Source organism: Haliotis asinina, chromosome 12 (assembly GCF_037392515.1).
Source record: "Haliotis asinina isolate JCU_RB_2024 chromosome 12, JCU_Hal_asi_v2, whole genome shotgun sequence".
Lineage (NCBI taxonomy): Eukaryota > Metazoa > Mollusca > Gastropoda > Lepetellida > Haliotidae > Haliotis > Haliotis asinina.
This window is the reverse complement of record NC_090291.1, coordinates 54,211,411-54,234,362: the sequence shown is the minus strand read 5'-3', so window position 1 is coordinate 54,234,362 and position 22,952 is coordinate 54,211,411. Positions and strand designations below refer to the sequence as shown.

Here is a 22,952-nt window from a genome sequence, read left to right as displayed (position 1 = left end):
GCATGTTATACTGTAAATACCAACTTGTCCCCCAAAATTATGTATTTGTTTATGACGTGTCAGTCATTGTCATTGAGTCCAGCTCTAAGGTGGCAGTCTCTAAATAATCGATTCTGGTCCAGACAGTCCGGTGATAAACATCATGAGCAATCGATCTGCACAATTGGAATACACTGACATATATCAACCAAGTTTGCGAGTCTGACCATCTGATCCCATTTGTGTCATCCTGTGACAAGCATTAGGCCAGGATGGTGCTGCAGGTATACTGGTTTATTGCAATGCGCTTTACAAATGATACATATTGCAATTTGCAGTATTCGTTCTGAGAACAGGTACATTGGATAAAGAACATATATGAAATTTTTGTGGTTATCTTTATGATTTACATTAGAATATACACATACTTTCATTCACACCACGTTTTAATTTGTTATTCAATGACAAGACTGCATACTGCAATACTATCAGTTGTATGCAAAAGAAAATAGAATCCATGACAATGCAACCTAATTTAGAGATTTCTGTTATCAGAACCATAACGTGTATGTTTAGAGACTTGCAATGAGGAAAATAGGATCTCTACGGGTCTATTTCTGGTGTTCCTGGGTAGGTAGCATTTTCTGAAGCTCGTTTCTCATTCCTATTTCTGATATTGCTGAACTGTTGCTGCTGACAACATATTACTCACTCACTCACTCACACACTCAAGTGGGAAACTTCAGCAGGCTGTTAGGACTTTCTTATACCTATTTCAAATTTCATATTCATATTACTCCTATCTTTCTTTTCTTGTCTGCTCTCTACCACTTTCTTACTCTTTTTATGACCACTTCAAATGACATCAGCCACAAAACATTAACAAACATTGTCCATGCTTGAACCATAGTCTCTAGAACTTGTTTTTGTGCTGTGTAAACTGATCAAAGCAAAGGAGACCTGTTAAGGCTGAAGAATTTCATGCTTGGCACTATCCCATGTTTGTCATCTTCCTGAATGAGGAGACACTTGAAGCAAGGAGTGGAATTTTAATAGGGAGAGAGCAATTGCTGCTATGAGCTGAGATGGATCATTTGTGCTGTTTGCTTTGGAATGTCATACTGTAAAACCAATATTTAGTGCTGTTGATTTGAGGCATCAGGCCACCTACACCATGATAAAACCCTTGCATAGATTTAGGGGGCAGTAGAGGAGCCTAGTGTTTAACGTATTTGCTTGTCATGGAGAAACTGGGGTCCAATTCCCCACATGGGTACAATGTGTGAAGCCCATTACTGGTGTCCTCTGCCCTGATATTGCTGGAATATTGCTAAAGTATTGCTAAAATCCAACTCACTCACTCACATAGCTTCTGAGGATCCTTGAGGATTAAGTTTTGTCATTTTTACTACATATATTTTTCCCATGGAAACATAAACCATTATGAACTGTATCACATGGCAAGTCTGTGTTACTAGTACATGTTTGATGTTAGACGGTTTTCCTGTACTAACCATTTTAAAGATTTTTGGGTTAATTACACATGAGTTTTGAAGTGATTTGTACCGACAAGCCATTATTTAATTGGGGTTTGTAAATCACCCACAAGCATCTTGTAGAACTGTGCAAGGATATGAAGTTTTCTCTGCATGTCTCTGCTGTCATGAACTGTAGCTAGCAGAGGGATGAGCAAGTGCTGAAGCACAATATGAGTGTAAACATTGATTCAAACTAAAATCACAACACTCAAGTTGGTATTTCCGGAACAACTTTTGTATTTTGTTGAATTAAAATTAATGTTGAACACATGGTTTTCCATATTTGATAATGGTAAAAAGCTTCAAATTTGTGGAATGATATATTTACAAAAGCCATATGAGTTACCTTCATTCTATTAGAATTTATTCTTGAACAAATTTGAGTTGCATTAACGATGGTAAAATGTTTATCCTGTTTGTCGCTGGTTACTTGTGAAAGAACTCTGTCTTCTTGCAGGCCGGTCTTTGTTTACTCAGTAAACACACTGGGTAAACAAGAGGGATACAACAGGGAGACACGCTTCCACCTCCTTTATTCATATCATCCTCTCAAAGAGTTTGTCAGTGTGTTTGGGGAATTTGTAGCATTTTGATATGACGAAATTCTAAAAATATTATTTAGTTGGACTTGCATTGTAACAGCTTGGCATGTTTCAAGTTAAGAAATGAATTGTCTGTGCGGTCTTGAATTTGAAGTAAGTAAAACATTTTTTGGGCAGCAGTGCTCTATGGAGTTGACCAAAACAACATTACTAATTAATTCACACATTGTGTCACTGTCGGGTACCAAATACCATGTATTCATAATCTATATTGTACAAATGGAATGTACCTCAACTACCTGCAAAAAGCAGAACCTCTTCAGCTTATGTATATATGGAAATATTTGATGCACTCATCTGGAAGTTCTGAACATTTTGAAAATATTTGTATTTTTCTCATGGTAATGATATACAGTCAAACAGTATCATGTAACTTTGACTTAGCCAAGGTTTGATGCAGCTGAAAAATGATAATGAAGAAAACATTTGAAAGAGCAAAATGTTTTCACAAAAGTTAAAAAAGAGTAAAGTATAGTATTTATTCAGCATCATTGTGATAAGAAAGGCAGTGCAGGCTAGATTGTGTTAATATGGCCTATTGTAATGATTTCAAGTGCCGAGCTGGGAGACAATCATTGTGAAACTAGTTTCACCAATGTATCAAGGGTAATCATTATGTATCAAGGGTAATCATTATGTAACAATGGTAATCATTATGTAACAATGGTAATCATTATGTAACATGTAACAATGGTAATCATTAATTAATACTCATCATGGCATCTTAGTTTGCAGAACAAGAAAGTGTTTCTGTGGTCTCTAGACTCAAACTTGCTATGTCTGCAAATTTGCCTGAGCTTATACCCTGCTTTAATTAAGGACCTTTTACAAAACGATAGCATTACTTCAGTGCCGTTTACTACTTGACAGCTGAATCTGTTAGGGAAATGAGCATACAGTTTAATCCCATTGATTCGCTTACTGTAGCCTATATCTAACATGGCATTTAAATGTCAGGATGGGGAGGAAGGTTTTTGGCCCTTCTCTGTTTGTTCAACTTATTACCAGGCAGTGTGAGACTGGTTCTAGCAGCAAGATGACAGGAAGTGAGGCTTGACACGCACTTCGGTAGAGGAGCAACAAGAGTCATGCAAATTAACTTCTTGCTACTGCTGGAATTGTAAAACAAGGCATTTCCTATAATAAAATACAAGCGGAAAAGCTTTGATCAGTCAGGAACTATTATTGAATAGGAAATTGGTGTTATCATATGTGAAATTGATTTTTACTCCGCTGCTGCTGACCTTATAGTAACAGTAGTTGCAAAGCCATTTTAATTTTTATATTGCTCTGTATTTAAGAAACACACCCAGAGTAGTATTATCCTAAGCTCCAGGGAAACAGTAAACCAAACTGTCTTAAGGTAACGTTACCTGGAAAATGTATGTTCATTATGACAATTTTATTAAGATAGTGTGAAATAGGTATGCACTTTTTAGATCTCTTCTTTATTCCATATGAAGGAAAACTCTGCTCAGATTCAAGTGAAAAATGAAACTGATTTGATCCTGTGTAGACCAGTGAAGACCCGGTTTAGAATAGGTGTTCATCTACCCATACATGTCGTAATGAGATTATGTGGACAGGCTCAATGCCTTCGTTGACACATGTTGTATCGCAATTGTTGTTGATCACTGGATTGTCTGATCCAGACCCAATTAGTAACAGTCTGCTCCCATGTGGAGTGCAGCATGAAACAACCAACCAACCAACCAACCAACCAACCAACCAAAACATCCTGTGTATTTAAGAAATGTCTGGAGCAGAGCAATGTGGAGAAGAAGGGTCAGTCGGTGAGTGTCGAGAGGTAATGGGAATGACAGCAACTGTATCTCAGTGCAAAGGAATTCGGACAGAGCAGATAGCATAGCTTCTGCCCAAGACTGCTGAGTCTCTGGGATGTATGTGTTCATGGTGTATACAGGCAGAGGGATCTATTGTCAGTGTGTTCATCTTCCCTGTGAGACAGGAGGCGCTAAGATGGAGCGGTGAATGCCTGAGGGCGCAGCTTAGATCCAGGCCCTGTCACCTGGAGACTAAACTCACCCTCTCGATCACAGGGTAGTGGTGTTTGCCTGGGGAGCTGCTAAAATCTGGGCCCTCTCACCTAGAGACAAAAACTGCCCTGTCGACCACATTGTATCATTGTTTGCTTCGGGTACCGCCTTGATCCAATCCTTGTTGCCTGGAGACAACCCCACCCCTTCATCAGCAGCTCATACCTTGGGGTGTTATGTAGTCACATGGCTGCTTCTACATACCATTCTTTAGAAGTTTGCGGAAAGGATTTGTAACTGGGTTTTTAGTCATTGTTGGATTTGATGTATAGAATGCATCATGAAAGAATCTGACATTCTTTGACTTCGATTGACTTGAGCGCAAGCACCTCTTGATCATTTCCAGTGTGATGGTGTCAAGATGCTATGACTTCAACTGGTGATGTCTCAGGGCTCATAATATACATCACTGGATTGTCTGGTCTGGACTGTTGATTGCTTGTCATCAAACCCAGACTGATGTCTTAATGCTCATAATATACATCACTGGATTGTCTGGTCACTGATTGTTGATTGCATGTCATCATACCCAGACTGATGGCTCAATGTTCATAATATACATCACTGGATCGTCTGGTCCGGATTGTGGATTGCCTGTCATCATACCCAGACTTGATTATTTACAGACCGCCGCCATATAGCTGGAAATAGCTGTGTGCAGCGTGAAACTTAACTCATTCACTCACTCTTAATCATACTAGCCCCTGACATAAACACACAAAAAAAACTGTTTGTGTGTCAGATGTTTTAGATGCTATTTATGAAGACTAATTTGACTTGCAGATTCTTTTACTTGGTTCTTTTAATACAGCGCCTTGGCACAGGTGCTTGTACTTTTGTACTTGTAAAGATATGGTCCAGATATAAGATAACCTTTATCGAGTATCAGCAACTGCAGGAAATGTGTAAGATGATGAGACTGTTGAAGTCCTTCAGTGATATATCTTCAATAATAATCCTTGTTATTATAAACGTACAAACTTACAAGTGCAAGATCTGCACTTAAAAAGTACACCCGTGACATGGGTAGATCCTGCAGGAAGGTGAAGCTACATGTACTTTGGTGGCCATACGGCTGATTCATACCGTATATGTTTATGTTGAACATACCTCCTTCTCAATGTGTGCCTGATGTGCAGATATTTGCCAGTGTTAAATCATTAACGTTACTGGAAAGTCAAAGTTTGAAAGTACTCTGAATACATTTACTTGGCCCTCAATTCAGTGGTACATGTTTACTTGTTAAATAGTGTTGTTACTCGCCCTACTACTTTGTACCAAGTATTTTGTTGCTTCTGTGTTGTATGTTCACGTAACTAAAATACTTGCTAGGAATATTTTTGGCAGTAAGTGGTTATACTGAGACTGATCACAAATATAACAGGATTGGATGGTCAGGATCACTGACTTGAATGGCACATATTGTATCCCATTTGTGTATATCGATGCTCATATGCTGTTGATCACAAGATTGTCTGGTCCAGACTCAAGTATAGCAACCAAGCAATGTACACAGAATGGCCACAAATACTTGTGATCACTTTTGTAGTTACCCGTGGAGGTCCCGGGGTAGAATAGGCCTTCAGCAACCCATGCTTGGCATAAAAGGCAACTATGCTTGTCGTAAGAGGCGACTAAGGAGATGTGGTGGTCAGGCTCGCTGACTTGGTTGACACATGTCATAGGTTCCCAATTGCGCAGATTGATGCTCATGTTGTTGATCTCTGGATTGTCTGGTCCAGACTCGATTATTTACAGACCTCCGCCATATAGCTGGAATATAGCTGAGTTCGGTGTAAAACTAGACTCACTCATTTTGTAGTGTAGTATAGTTGAAGCATTATGTATTTTTAGAGTAGCATTGGGAAGTACAGTATTGAACAAACATTGTGGCTGATGACCTCTTTTATTTCATGAGTGCGACTTTTCAATACAGATTCTTGTACTCTTGTCATTCAGGAGTAACTTGACAACTGTTCAAAAATCTGCATTGAAACTTTGCACTCTCAGAATAGAAGATTTAGTTTTTATCCATAAAGTTTGTTCAGTATCGAAGCATTATATATTGCTATGATACTGGTATCAAACAAGCAGAACAGTGTTTCACTGACATGATCTGCTGCTTACACCATGCACAGAGGCCATGTTTACATACCAGCTTACTTCCGTCTCCCTTCCTTCAATCCCAGCTCTAGCATGCTGCGTATGTTTGTAGTAACCCCTAAATCTTCTGCCAGCAGAGAGTTGGCAGATTGTCAGCACTTGAGATCTGAAATGCTACTCTGTTACATAGAACGACTCTCTGATAGTTTGGATAAGTCATATCACACAGGGTGGATGTGTATATATCTTGGTGCGGGTGCTGACGTACCCGCTTCACTTAACACAGTTCAGTCTAGTCTCTGTGGTTCTGTGTAGTGACAACTTAATTGGGGCTCTACTCAAGGTGGACTCGATCGTCAGGCGTACTGAGGCAGCTTGGAGTCATATTGAGACATTCGGTATTGTGTCTTGCTGACGAGTTTGTCTGAGGCGATTTGGAAGTAGTTCTTGGTTATAATTGTATGTGTGACGAGCCTTGACTTGAGTTGTGTGTGTGTAGCTGGTCTCCCTTGTCAGCATGTCGTGATCATCAACCTGGAGCAGATTCCCATGGACACCATGGTGGATATGATCGCCAGTAGACATCATGATGATGTGGAGAACGACAGGCTCACAGTACACATGGTGTGTGACACTTCAAGACGTTTGATGGTAAGGCAGTTATGACTCTTCCATGGAGTGATGCACAAAATATTGCAGAAGAGTGAGTGAGTTTAGTTTTACACTGCACTCAGCAATATTCCAGCTATATGGTGGCGGTCTGTAAATTAGTTGAGTCTGGACCAGACAATCCAGTGATGGCATCGAGCACAGCATGAGCATTGATCTGCGCAATTGGGTACCAATGACGTGTCAACCAATTCAGCGAGTCTGACCACCTGATACCGTTAGTGACCTCTTATGACAAGCGTAGTCACCATTTATGGCAACCATGGGTTGATGAAGGCCCATATATTCTACCCGAACCCTCATGGGTCTATTGCAGAAGAATTTCCAAAGGTGAGTTTCGTGTACATGTCTGGAAGTAATGCCAATACTTCCTGCCCCATCTAACACTGGACACTAGTGCTGACACCTTGCCATCACTGCATGGCAGTGTAATCACATCATGGCTAATGTTGCTCATAGTATTAATCATGGATTTGTCTGGTCCAGACATGATTGTATTCATCATGTATCCAGTGTTGCGTGAAAAACACCAAGCATGACAACAAAATGATGTTTTTTTTCAACAAACCATAGCACAACATCCTGCTGATCTTGGGTGCTGTGTATACATAGACACTGGGATTGTGGGTAACGTAGGGTCTAATCTTCAAAGCCTCAAGGCTCTTTCCCTTTCTACAGATTAATCATTCTCTCAAACCAATTATATGTTGTAAGGCTGCCCACTGGAAGTATGATTTATCGTGATTAGGGAAATAGGTTTGAACTTAAAATAGTTAACATTGGGATATTTGGCCAAAAGACGTAGTAATAATTGGCAATGCATAAGTCATTGTGATTGTGGTGATTTTGTTTGATCAGCCCAAAGTGGCTGAAGTTATTGAAGGAAGATATAACCTTACTTATTTATAACCATGTAGTGAAGGGAGTGTGTGGAATCAAGGCGCACCGTATGATCATCGGAATGAATTCAACATTAGATCAATATGAGTATGCTTGTTTAAATTTGAAAATGACTTAAACTATAGTTAGTAAGCAAACAATTTGGTATTCATGCTGTACATAGGACAAGGCATTGCCTGCAGTGAAGCTCTGATAACTAAGTTTGAACATGCTATCAGAGGACGGATCTTTGCAAGGGTTGACACAAACCCTTGAAGATTATATTCTGATAAGGTAAGTAGGTTAACTATTTTGACAGGCCCACGACTCATTGTCAGTGAGTGTAATCAATACAGATATGTCATAATCAGCAGTAATAAGTTGAACCAGAGGCCAAACAATACGCATGTGTTTCGGGTAAATAGGTAGTCCTTCTAGATATAGTCCTTCAGATCGCCAGTTCAGTGACACGTAAATAAAAAGCTGGTCCTCCATTTCAGAGCAACGTGGATCTCCATGATCTTTTTTTCAGTTACCATGAATGTGTGTCCAATGTAATTTTTTTAAAAATGCCGAAACAATGTACGTTTATTGCTAGCTCTTTTCTACTATCACCATCAGGAAGCTTTTTTATACAGGACAAAAGTAGTTAGGGATATATGTAAATTTTGAAAATTTTGAATAATAATTATTTATTCATTAACATACTGGTAAAATATCAGTCACAAAAATACCAGTATCCCTTACTTAATTTGTCCAGTTTATCATTTGGTAAATTATCATTTCAGAGGAGGGAATTGTATTGTACCATGAAAGATCTCCTATACTATATTTTAGTCAGTTTTCAATAATACTTGTTCACTTGAAGAGTATAATTTCACATTGTGGCATTACAACTGATAATGTTTGAAGTGAAAGATTACTGTATATGCTGAAGTGAATGAGCACCTTGATATTTGTAAGAGCCATACACAATAAGGTGATACTGTTTCCTGATATTGAGCGTTGTGAGTGCCAATTATATAAACATATTTCCAGTTTTAGTTGTTACAAGACAATAATATACCTCGTTTTTTATAATCTGTAATCTGTAAATATATTCTTTGAATGTCATTTAGAAGTGTAAATACATAAGAATGAAGATTTTATGGATATCAACTTCTTTATGAGAGAACACTCATAACACTCTCTCATAAAGAAGTTGATATCCATAAAATCTTCATTCTTTTGTAAATATATTGTCAAATTATTATCTTTGAAAGGATTGGCTATTACCTGTACAAACATTGCTTGTACATTGTTAAAGGAGATGTTGAAACAGGGTGCTTATTGTCAGTAGGTAGTAAACAATGTTACTTTGTATACATTTAACCTGTGATAATTGTCTGTAATCAAACACTGGTAATTTCAGATCAACATATTCTGCTTGGGTGACACCTGGTATACTGATTATTAGGTCAAACTTCAAAATATATACTTTCTGATGAAAATCTACCACCTTCATGATCGGTATAGATAAATATGTTTATGAATTTGTGTATATATGGGACAAGTATGTGTAGGATATATACTGCTTGATGTAATTTGTGTATATATGGGACAAGTATGTGTAGGATATATACTGCTTGATGTAATTTGTGTATATATGGGACAAGTATGTGTAAGTATGTGTAGGATATATACTGCTTGATGTAATTTGTGTATATATGGGACAAGTATGTGTAGGATATATACTGCTTGGTGTAATTTGTGTATATATGAGATAAGTATGTGTAGGATATATACTGCTTGATGTTATTTGTGTATATATGGGACAAGTATGTGTAGGATATATACTGCTTGATGTAATTTGTGTATATATGGGACAAGTATGTGTAGGATATATACTGCTTGGTGTAATTTGTGTATATATGGGATAAGTATGTGTAGGATATATACTGTTTGATGTAATTTCAACATACATGACATTAATACATTGACAATAATCTGACTGTAGTAGCTGCCACGGCTGTAATCAGCATTATTTGTATCTTAGTGATCGACATTGATATTATTTGATGCAAAGATCATCTGAATAAGCTCACACAGTCCCAACCTCTGTCACCATCGTTTCAGTATTAGCATGTTGCGAGTGTGAAATATTGCCCTTGTGTGACGTAATAAATAGCCAGATCTATTTCTGTTTGTGTGAGAAAAATTATATCCGTTTGAACATCCAATGTCATAATTAGCACTAGAAATGTATAACTGTTCTTGGGTCTATGTTCACCTGATACAGGTATATGTGTATCACTAGGTCACCACCACCCACCTCGGTGGGGGTGGCCCTGGATCGCTGTCATTCACTGGTAGTGATCTCTCTACTACAGCAGCTATGACAGTAATGTGAATGGGTTGATCGCTTGATAGCAGCATGATTGCCTGTAGTTGATACTGGCTGTATTGAACAAGCTTTATGTCCATACAAGGTAGTTTTATGAACATGTGTGGTATTGACAAGGCAAATAATGGTTATGTGAGAATGTAGAAATGACACCTAATCATGATGGTGCTAGAAGGGATGGTTAACGTGTCATGTAGGATTTGTTATTAAGTTATGAAAGATTGCTGTTGGGGGTTATTCACATAAGTAATTACCATCATTACTACTCTAGAAGTAATACAATGAGAGAAAGCTTTTTTGAAACTGTTTTATGTTCAGGCATGACCACCCTGAGTGATATTCGTACACTGACTTAGGTTCGGTTAGTAGTAGTTAGTGCATCCATAGTAAGTTGACTGAACACAAGTTCAGCTTGTTCTAGTTACTAACATGGGTGGTGGGGTAGAGGTTAAAACGTTTTTCATTGCATGCCGAAGACCTAGGTTTGATTCCCTACATGGGTACAATATGTGAATCCTATGTCTGGTTTCCCTGGCAGTGACATTGTTGGAATATTGCTAAAAGAGACGTAAACCTAATCTCACTCATGCGGGTGGTAACAGGGATTTATCTATGCAGTGTAGGTGAAGATATTCAACGGAAAATCTGCAATGTCAGCAAAATTACCACAAGGTAAGATTACAAATTTTCATATTCATGTTAGATCATATCAGTGGCTGACGTTTTGGCTTTGCAGCAATAGCTTGTATATATTGACCAATTAGTGCCATATAAAGATTTATTCACAAATTATCTGTCAAGGGGGCTTAGTTTGAAATCCTAGATAAACCGCAAAGTAGATGAAAAGGGTTTTGTACACAGAATCAACATGAGTCTCTCTCATTATATGATTTACACAGTTCATAATTTGGGAAAATGTTTTGAAATGTATGCAACAAAGATAAGTAATGTATTACTTGAAGTGTTCCTGTTCAGCAGCTGTGGCAAGTCTGGCATGTTTTTTCCCCTGGTGTCATCATAATGTAGGCGACGCCACACCTGAGCTGACACGATCTCTGTCTGGACCTTTATTGTAGTCACAGTCTTGATAAAGACTGATCCAGACTCTGAATTGTGAGCGAAAGGAGATGATAAATGTTAAAACAGCATGAAAATAGATAAAATGTAAACAAACAGCTTATTTACTGGTGCTGTCAGTGTATACTGGAATTTGCTAAAATCCACTAAAAGTTTTTGAAATGACAATCTTTAGCTTCAAAACATGACACATTGTGGCAAAGTACAAGACATAATAAAGTAAAATTGTTTTAACTGGATTAAAAATGAGTCACCGACCTGAATTTTGTAGCCAGAAATCTGACAACCAAGATGACAAAAGAGTTCCACTTAAGATGGAGATGAATTGTCAGGTTGTGAGTGATGACAGTTGTGTAGTAGAGGTCCACCAAGGGCAAGTATTTCCATCATACCTAGGGGTTAACAGTGTTATTACCCACTTGCAGATGGAAGATGCTTACTGTTGGTGGTTTCACCTGTATGTATCTTGAGATGAACACAGTGTGATAAACCAGAAGGGATGTATTATGATTATTTTATTATTGAAGGATAATGAAATGAGTGTGAACACAAATACCAGAGACTTGCATTTGTGTGAAAAGACACTCTAAATCCAGGTCAATTTGACATCTTGCTTCATAGATGTTATTCTTCAAATTAAAAAAATATATATATATTAAGACATAATATATCAGATTCTGTATTTGATCACATACTTTTATAATTTTATGATTCTGCTTAGCATCAGCACAGACACGGATGTAGATACTGAGCTTGTTATATGAACAGGATTACATTTTGTTAACAACTGACATTTAGAGTCATTCCATGTAATCTGTAACAGTAACCCAGGTGTTATCAATGATGCTTAACCCAGTCTATGGAAAGTGGTGGTGAATATATTCGATTTGCACCAGATGCCAAATTGTCCTGGCACATTGAAAATGTGGGAATATTTGTTTTTAGACATTTGAAACATTCAACACCACCGACAAGTGTAGTTTGATACATCCTGAAGTTAGACAAGGCCTGCAGCATTAAGTCTTTGAAGGGCATTTTGACTGCAGCATTAACGGCCTTGTAACTGTGTAGGTGACACATCAAACTGTCTTGTTCAGCTGAAATATAACTCTAAAGGTTATTGGACCCATGCACTGACTGAATGGCTGTAATATAGTATCCTGTGTGACAGGTATACTAGTAAGGTGCAGAACCCACTTCAAACAAAAGAAGTACAAGATGCTTTAACAGTACAAGCACATTGCACTTGATGTTCTACACATTTCATTCGTCATAAATGCTGCATACAATAGCTGTAACTTTGTACAAAACTAAAACATTATTCCGGGATATCTGCTGTATTTAGTAACTGGTAACTATAGCACGTGAGACCTTTGTCATGGAACATATGGGTAATGATAGTTGCTTCCTGAAATTCATGCTTAATTTTGATATCTGAATGGAAAACTTTGTGACAGCGTACCTGGGTTTAGAAATTCACAGAGGGTGAAGAGGGGTAGGGGAGTGGTCGTTGAGATTTCCTGTTTATTGTCTGTTTCAAATGACCCTCCAGATATTATCTTTACCTTTATCATTAACCCTTTGATGGTCATGCTTCATTAGTGTTGTTACAGCCTTACATACATCATCTGTGAATCTTATCTTTTCAGAAGTGTACTAGCCTGAAATTGTCTCCTGGCAACATTATCAATAGATAGATAATAGATATCTAGCACTACTATATACACCGTGATCAACTGAGTGTATAGGAACAAACAAGTACCTACCAAGTTCAGCATATTAGATGAAGTTTCTACATTATCACCAATATATGCCCGTACATGAATCTGTATTTCAATATGTTGCTGGGCTCTCCTTCCACATAGACTGAAATGATAACTTCGAACCAGCATGAAACTAACTCACTTACTCTGTCAGTTGTGGCCATTCATGGCTGATAAGGATCTGAAGTGTTGTTAACTGCTTACTATTAAACCTGTTGCACACAGGTTTGTCAGGTTAGTTCTGCCCCAGGGCACACTGATCCCTGGCAGTTACTGTACTTTATTGCATTGCAAGCCCTTGTATTGCCCACAGCCAAACATGGGATATATCTTGTAATGCTTGGCTATATTACTGGGGATTCCAGTGGCCAGTTCAGAATAGACTGCTTTCCATGGCTGCTCTGTTGTTTGGAAATACTTCTACTGCCTTTGCCTGTGTCCTGTTCTAAGACATGGTGATTAATAACCTAATAGTTAGAGGTGTTTTGTGTTGATGGTTGATTTTTGGTGAAAGACATTTATTTGAATCTGACATGTGGTTGTCTCATTAATCATGAGAACTTGTGTTTCACGTGAGCTTCAAGGAATGTGTGGAGTGTAAATGGTGTGTACTTAGTAATTACGATCATGTATCAACCAGTGTGGTTATGTTGGAGGAAGAATGTCGCAAAAGTGTATCATGTCATGTCCAGAATTAAGGAGCAATTTTAAGTGCTGATTTGCCATGGTAGTTAGGGACATATGTTGTCACATGATTCTGTACAGTTTTGTAGTTAGTTTTGTAATTAATTCCAAATTTAGTGAACCCATTTTGTGTCGTCCCTGACGTATTCCAAATCAAACATTTTAATATAGTGACAGTAATGTGGCACAAAAGGAAATGAAGGGGAATTGGGATCTAATAGTAGCTGAGTTGTCCAGGTGATATATTTGAGGACTTGGTTCATTTCCCACATTTTTAAAGTATGTGCCGTGCATATCTAGTGATCCTGATAGAGTATTGCAGTGTTCACGAATAGTGTCTGACCCTCGGACAATTCTGCCAGATTTGCCAATGGTCAGACAGAAGTCCCCAACCTATTGGCCCCAGTGTCTGACTTAATATATCACAATGACTTTGTCTGAAGTTGTTATTTGTGGCATGTGATACTTGTTCACTCTTTATAAATTTATGTTTATAATGTTTGTCATTATAAAATGTTAATGATTTCAATGCCAATTATGAGAAATATTAAATCTGATATATGTGTTTAATTTTATTCTGTGGGTCCTGTGAAGTTTCAGTGGGTCAGACAGACATCTGAAACTTACAGGACCCAATGTCCTGTCATTTTGAAACACCATTCATAAACACTGATAATATTGCTGGAATAGTGTCTAAGGGAGCATTTAACTGTACTCATTCACTTACTTCAAATAAGGAGGTACGGGGTGTGTGGTAGGTTCAGTCATCATTATGGCTGCAGTATATGAACAGTTATATTTACCATTTGGATTATGACAGGAGTCTTTGATTCTCCATGCTCCATTTTGAACACTACATACTGACATGTATAGTCTAGATGTCTCTTTTGTTCAAACGCTGTAACTTGTCAAATACCCTGTTGTTGTCATGAGTGTTGATGGGTGTTATCTTAAGTATTTTATCAGATGGGCGTACATCTTCAATTGGCTCTTTGATAATGGTGTAATCGTGATGAAGTTATCAGCATGTGATCTTCACCACCAGGGGGCAGTCTGTGAGATTGATGACTGTATTATGATGTATAGATTCCTCACATCATCTGTGATTTATGTCCAACGTGACCTGCACGTCCAGTACGGAAGTGTCATGACAGCTTCCATAGCCACTACGAACTTATTGCATCAAGAGTAGACACTTTGTTACTTAAGTTGTACAATTTATGTGTAGCTTTTGACAATTGTGTCATAGATGAATTAATGGTGGAGACAACAATGGCTTACAGTCACTGACGAGGGGATGTCTTCATCATTTTGTCTGTATACACGTAGAGTAAACAATATCTGAGATGCAGCTGCTTATTCAGAGGGTCAGTATTCTGTTTAGCTAGTCTTAGGATCAGTGTATCATAAATACTTTAAGTGGGATTTTGTTGTACAGATGTGAAACAGTCTATGCTCCTATTGTGTTTTCGATTTCAGCTACTCTGGTGGGTGTATTTATTGAGCATTACTGTCTGTTCAAACATGTTTATTAAGCCATTATAATATATGAAGTAATGTACAGTTCAGGTTGGTGTTGGTGCTCTCTTTTTTATCATGCAGGAGACCAGTTGATAATACATGTGTGTTTGTGATATTCTATATCTCACATTCAGATTTAGGATGATATTAGATTTAGCCCATTAGGTTTATAGATATATATATACTTTAATAGTGTAGACTGATGTGCATTCATATGGCCGATGCCTGGCATTTCAGGGTTCAGATCCGCTGATTCAGACAGCACGTGGCAAGCTGCAATCTCGGCGCTCCAAGCTGAATGACCAGATCAACAAGGAGCTCCGGATGAGGTCTGGAGCAGAGAACCTATACAGGTAAGATTGCGGCCAGTGTTGAAAACATTTTACCATTCACTGGAGGCTAACTGGGTAGCTCATGTTAAGTGAATGAGTGAGTAAAGGAGGGTGGAATGGAAGGATTTAAGATTAATCTGTCACAGTTCAACAGCAGGACAATGTTTGAATTTACTAGTCCACTGGACGAGTTGAAGTTGAATGTCGTTCCCTTGTGGACTACCACTTTTGCCAGCAGGTAAGGTGCTGCCGTGTAGCAGATTATTTATTTGGACATACATAGTTATTGTAGGATGACTAGCATGAGTGCACTGAAATATGTACCCACACTGGAGGAAGCATTTCAGCGTAGGTTTATTACCACAGTCATGTTGTACCCACTGTCCTGAAGCTTGAGTCAAATACAAGTTTACTTTAGCTTCTATAAAGACCAGTGTCAGATGAACATTTCATATATTAGGATTTATAATATTTCTCTTCTATTCATATATATTTATATGGCCCAATATCCAAATCACCACTTCCCCTCGATCTTTGGATGTCAGTATCAAATGGCTCAACTCCCTGGGGAGTATGTTACTTATGCAGCCACTAGGCACAAAAAGTTAATGTGGCTTTCCTAAGTTCAAGAGGTACCCAGTTCACAGCTGGATGGGCTGGGACACATAGACACAGCATTTTGTCCAAGTTTACTGCATGTTGCTGTACCTGCAACTAGGTGTTTGCACATATTCATGTGGTCACCATCTGGTCATACACAGGTTTTTATAAGTGCACAGGGTTTTATACCGTATGCTAAGGCTTGTGACAACACTGAAAGAGTCTGCACTGAAAGAGTCCTAGATGGGCTTGATCCTGTCACCTCAAGCTTGCTGGATCACTAACCTGCTAAAATATATGCACTAAGCTTTCCAAATACTCACATAATACAGTTTTTGCCCTAATATGTGATATTAATGATACAGGAACTCACTCAGTTAATTATCTCTATATTATGTATCAGGAGCTACTGGGAAAAGTTTGATTCTTTTGATGGAATGATTAACTTGTGGAATAAATGTTTTCACCGTAACTGCCACTGATGTTAATTGATCATCAAACACTTCACCAGTCTTGATCTATGCTCTTTGATTGATAGGAGGGTTACTTGTGCTGGTATCTACAACACTAAAGTCACGACACATCCAGGGAAACATCCTCAATGATATAAGAGCCATGATGTATTATTTCATAACCGTTTTGTATGTGTGTACTGTAATTCACGAACATATGTAACAAAGGGACACTACTCTGTGCAAGGACCCTTGACAAAGACAACTGTCTTGAGAAAGGATTGAATATTTAAATCATAACTTCCATGTGATGTATGTAAGACAAGTTGTCCATATGTAACAAGCTGGTCTCTTTCGATTTTCTTCTTATCTATACTTGCTTATTGGAAATACTACTATATCCATTCATGTCATAAAAGCATTTTGATAAAGGGTAATCACCCTTGAACTAGGTCAACAAACACTTATCAATTATATTTTATTTAGATCTAGTCCATGCTGTGATATCTGGTTCCTCATCTGTACATCCAGTCTAGATAGCAGCCAACAGGTGCCTCCTTCTCAGAGAACCTCATACTGTTTCTAATGCTACACTAATAAAGGGGTGGTCTTGATGGGTATTGATCTTGTTGGTTAATGCCTGCCACATTGATTGGTTTGTTATAGTTTGATGTGCAGTTATGATGTATACCATACCAGGGACTCAAACTCCCTGATGCTTGTGTCAGACACTCAAGATGAGGTAGCATAAGGGTCATTGTGGTTCACAGAAATTAGCAAATTTGAAATTTATGGAAAACTGTAATGAAATAATGCTTTTAGAGAGTGACAGCAAGCCATCTTTGTTTCTTACACATGCAAGTATTGTAATGATCTAAAACACTGATCATACGCATGAGGTGGACTTGCATGAACATCACCATGAGAAAATCCTGAGGTCTGTGACCCAAGGGAAGGTTAAGTGTGTAATTTTCATGTCTTATACAAGGATGATTGTTGGGACACAGAATATGGTGATGCACTTCTTCTTTTGAGAATCAGTACAGTGCTGGCACTCTGAGCTGAAGTATTACGGTAATTACAGTGATATTTTGTCATTTGGGTAATGTGTAGTTTTCAAACTCATTATTGTTTGCTGGCCCAAATATGCTAAAATTTTGCTTAAATTGAATAAGGATCAAAATATGATTACACGATGCCATTTAGAAAGTGGTCAAATGGATCAAAATATTCGACATATTTAGCTGCTTTCTAGACTGAGGTATGTCACCATCAGAGACAGGAGCTGACACCTACACTGCGCAGTTTCTGATGAGATATACTGTACCTGGGGTAGGGGAAGGGGAATACATGGACAGGAGACAAACCCCTACTGCATGTGTTGAGATAGACATTCTCCATCATATTATGCAAATAGTTGATACTGTAACCAGATACAGACATGGATGCCTCTCATCTGACAGTCGCAGGACATGGACTCCAGGATACATTGACTAGCCGTGTGTGATCTCTGATCTCTTTATGGCATGTACATGATGTAGGTAGGTAGGTAGGTAGGTGGGTGGGTGGATGGGTGGATGGGTTTAGGTAGGTAGGTAGGTAGGTAGGTAGGTAGGTAGGTAGGTAGGTAGGTAGGTAGGTAGGTAGGTAGGTAGGTAGGTAGGTAGGTAGGTAGGTAGGTATTTCAAGTGAGTTAGTGGTTATTGTCTTATGCATTATTGTTACTCAAAACTAGCCATGCTGTGTCAGGGAGACATCAGATATAGGCTTCAGTGCACCTTTGTGGGAATCAATCCCGAGTCTGTGGTTGAATGCTGGAGCCACTAGACTACCCCACCATTTAAATGATAAACTATATCTTTCGTGTGAATTGTCATTGAATTTACATTTGAATTGGGGCAAAATGCTGGCACAGCCCACCATTCGATAGGGAGCAGATAGTGGGAGCTGTAGGAGCCGACTTGGCATGTAGCTGTCATGGCTGCCGAGTGTCATGGAGCATAGATGCACAGAAAGAAATAAACAATACTGGCCACATAAATTTTCACAGATACATTCTACATCCTATTAGGTAGAGATGACCATTTATGAGTATGCTTAAAAATACTAGCTTTTCCTTAATTCTGATTAACATCTGTTTATGGTTGTGTAATTGTATTAACATATAATTTCAAATAAATCAATTCCAACAAACAGGCAACGAGACAAGCAAAGTGAAATGAATTCTGGACATTGTCTGTTGAGTCTCTGCCTGAAGAAACTGTCACCTGCAAATTTGCCCATGATTTGATATGAAAGTATAGTTCCCTCTCTCCCAATGTTTCATGTAATAACTGGGGTCCCACAAGTCCTGGGAAACCTGGAAATTCCACAGCATCAAGATGGACTTGTATTAAAGTCACATGACACTCAACATTTGTGAGGTCGAGTTGACCCATGAGCTAAATGTAGACAAAGTTTTGCGTTGCTGGCTTTTGTGAGTTGACATGTTTTCTGCTTCCACTAACTTCAAGCAATGTAATGGCGTGTCTACGGATTTTGATGCACTATGCGAAAGATTTGAATCGATGGCTTGAGTCAAGGTGACCTGACATATGAAACATTGTGTATAGCGTATATGACTGTTGAGGTAACCTAGCAGTTTAAGTGTCCACTTGTCATGCTGTTGACCTGTGTTCGAATCCCCACATGGGTTCAGTGTGTGACGCACCATTCTGGTGTCCCATGCTGAAGTAAAGCTGGAATATTGCCAAAAGAGCACTCACTCACTCACTTTATGACTGTAGATTAGCTGATCTCACAGATACGTTAAGTGCCTAAACTTTTTTTCTTGAATTATGCATATCTGGACTTATTTTTGTGATCTATTTTTATTAATTTTACTCAAAATGTCATTCCTTAATGTTTATATGTAGGTGACAAAAAATGGATGCACATATAAACATTTTCTTGTTTAAAGTTATGACACAATGACAGTGGTTGATGTAACACCCTATTCACCACTGTGTCACGTCGATGGCACAGTGACAGTGGTCGATGTAACACCCTGTTGACCACTGTGTGACGTCGATGGCACCGTGAGTGACAGTGGTTGGGGTAACACCCTATTCACCACTGTGTGATGTGGATGGCACAGTGACAGTGGTTGATGTAACATCCTCTTGACCACTGTGTGATGTCAATGGCACAGTGACAGTGGTCGATGTAACACCCTATTGACCACTGTGTGATGTCAATGGCACAGTTACAGTGGTCGATGTAACACCCTATTGACCACTGTGTGACGTTGATGGCTCAGTGACCGTGCAAGACATAACACCCTACTGACCACTGTTTGACGTCGATGGCACAATGACAGTGGTCGATGTAACACCCTACTGACCACTGTGTGATGCTGATGACACCGTGACGGTGGTTGATGTAATTTGGGGGTAACAAATGGCGTGGGAGTTGGTTGACTGTTTCACCTTTGGGCAACTAAGAATATCAGCATCTGATACAGGATTTGAACGAAGGCAACTGCTGCTGATTTCATGTAAGAAGTTTGAATTGTAAACATGTAATGGAGACACAGGCAAATTGTATTTGATAGATTTCGTTGTTTCTTCTTACAACTGTCATTGACATTATTGGATTGATGGTAAGAGAGCATTTTACTGATTGATGAATGTGGAGGAATGGCAGAGCTAAGATACTGATCATCTGGTAGATCACAGAGGAAGATATTTGTAACATCAGCCAATTAGGATGTGATTCAGAAAGTGTACTTGGTCACAAGGTACTGCCGCACCTTTGATCTTTAGCAAGTTTAGCAAAGCACTATCAGGGAAAACATGATGTGCTCACAGGGCCTTGGACGTATTGTCTAGAACCTTTTTGGTTTTTTTTGTCTCATAGTTATCATGCTATTTTGTTGTTTAAACAAGTTACGATCAGCTGGTTAATCTTTGTTGCATGTTCCAGCAAAACTAGACTGCCTGTTTAGACAGGTTGAGGCTTCTACCAGTGTCAATGGGTAGGCCCTACCAGCAATGATTATATCAATGAGCCCTATTTATTAAAGGATTTCCTGGTCTATTCTGTAATCTGACTATGTGAAGTTTATTATACTATTAACAATGGTTCTGTTGGCCTTGCTCAATAGTCTGAAACACGGGCCAGTAAAATAGTATTTACCCTCGTAATCTTAAGTTAATGTCAGTCCGTGTAATAATGGTGAAGTCTAGTGTTTCTGGATATGGTGTTAAGAGCCATCTGGGAGCTCAAGGGAGATAAGCTAAGGGGCCTTGAAGGTTAAACAGTAACAACCGTTGATGAGATAATGCTCCTCTCTAAATGGAGTGGAGGGGTAGCCAAGTTGTCTAAGCGTTTGCTTGTCACACTGATGACCTGAGTTTGATTCATTGCATGGGTACAATGTGTGAAGTCCATTTTTGGTGTTCCCAGCCATGATATTGTTGAAATATAGCCAAACACGGTGTAAGATTTAGCTCATTTGCTCTGATGATTTAGAGGCAAGCATGTTTTTGGAATGTTAAGTGAAGACTATTCAACAACAGATATAGAAATGCTATTTTATCATGTTTGTAGATTTTCTGACAGATCACAATAGTGAATATATTGTGTGAGAAAATATATTTTTTTTATAGATTTTCACAAGTGCTTGATCATTTCAGAGCGACAGACAACAAGAAACTAAGAGAACAGGTCGCTGTGGAGCTGTCCTTCTTTAACTCAAATATCCAGCTGTTGAAGGAGGAGCTGTGTGGCCTCAACAGCAGCGTTGAGATCTACCAGCATGACAAGTGAGTGCCCCCCAACAACATCTCTCACACATATTCAAGCACTAACACACACACACAAAGCCTCAGTGTTGAGAGCTACCAGCAAGTGAAGGGCCCCCAACAGTAACTCTTTCACAATTGCGATCACTAAAACACACACACAAAGCCTTGGTGTCAAGATCTACCAGCATGACAAGTGTAGGGCCCCCAACATCATCTCTCACTCTAATGCGAGGACTAAAACACACACACAAAGTGAATAACACCCCACCATCCACTCCGATATCACCGTCATCATCACCCAAATACAAGACAGAAATCAGCTTCTCTTTGACATCCTTATAACCTAACTCTTCACTTTAATAACCAGCACATGTTATTGTGGTTCTTTAAAACCATATATGTACATTAAACAGTATTATTGTGTGTGTATATTCCTATACAAGTTAGACGTCATGTTTCAGCTGTTCCCGATGTGTGCCAATGATACCTCTTGGCTTGAAGGAAACAAAGGATGTCGATTTCCGGGTGCCATTCATGGTGGGTAGCATTATCCTTGTGTTAACTGTGAACATAGAACACTTCCTGTTGAAGTTTGGGTCTATTTCAGCGACATTAGCTGGCAAAGAGGGGAAAATGTTGAATTTTTTCAAAATGCTCTTTTAAGAAGATATTCTTGTATTTTGTGATACTAGTGATGGTTAAGTATGTTACATGTGATGGTTGTGATGGATGTTGCAGGATGTTATACTGGAGCACTACAGCGAGGATGGCAGACAGTTTGACAAGGAAATACAGGAGCTGGTGGACCTCAGACAGGTAACTTAAACTTGATGACCAAAACTTTGTTGACATCAGACAGGTGACATTTAACTTAATGAGCAAAACTTTGTCTTAATATGAGTTGATGGAAGACAGTAGTCCTGGTACTGTTCTCAGTTGTATTGAATATCCATTTTATCATATGCCTCATAATTACGTTCAAGATTGGGTATCTTGGAGTGTGTGTTTCATACCCCAGTCTAGATTACCTACAACTGGCATTTCAGGCCTCATTTTCTCATTATCCATGTCAAGGATATCCAAGTTCTGTATTTTGTGTACTTGTATTTGTGTTCATAAGTAAGTGCTAATGTTTGTGTTTGTGCTTCAGGCAATTCGGACGCCCCTGAGAGACTGGTCTGGTGTAGAGCTACTCACTGAGTACTTTAACCAGCTGTATTATGTTGAGAGGAGATTCTTCCCTGAAGAAGGAAACCTGGCCCTACACTTTCACTGGTATGTTGTACATGAATACAGTTTCACTGGTATGTTGTACATGACTACAGTTTCACTGGTATGTTGTACACGACTACAGTTTCACTGGTATGTTGTACACGACTACAGTTTCACTGGTATGTTGTACACGACTACAGTTTCACTGGTATGTTGTACACGACTACAGTTTCTCTGGTATGTTGTACACGACTACAGTTTCACTGGTATGTTGTACACGACTACAGTTTCACTGGTATGTTGTACACGACTAC

The 22,952-nt window shown here is 38.8% G+C and overlaps 1 protein-coding gene across 3 annotated transcripts in view; it reads left to right on the top strand.

The window, feature by feature from the left end:
- Nucleotides 1-22,952, top strand: part of LOC137258487 (rhophilin-2-B-like) — a 40,175-nt gene that overhangs the window by 8,203 nt on the left and 9,020 nt on the right. For all 3 annotated transcript variants that reach the window (XM_067796177.1, XM_067796175.1, XM_067796178.1), the window contains exons 2-6: nt 15,493-15,608; nt 21,316-21,444; nt 21,888-21,963; nt 22,165-22,242; nt 22,577-22,701. In XM_067796177.1, coding sequence (XP_067652278.1) covers nt 15,493-15,608; nt 21,316-21,444; nt 21,888-21,963; nt 22,165-22,242; nt 22,577-22,701 — 524 coding nt within the window. The remainder of the gene's footprint in view (nt 1-15,492; nt 15,609-21,315; nt 21,445-21,887; nt 21,964-22,164; nt 22,243-22,576; nt 22,702-22,952) is intronic.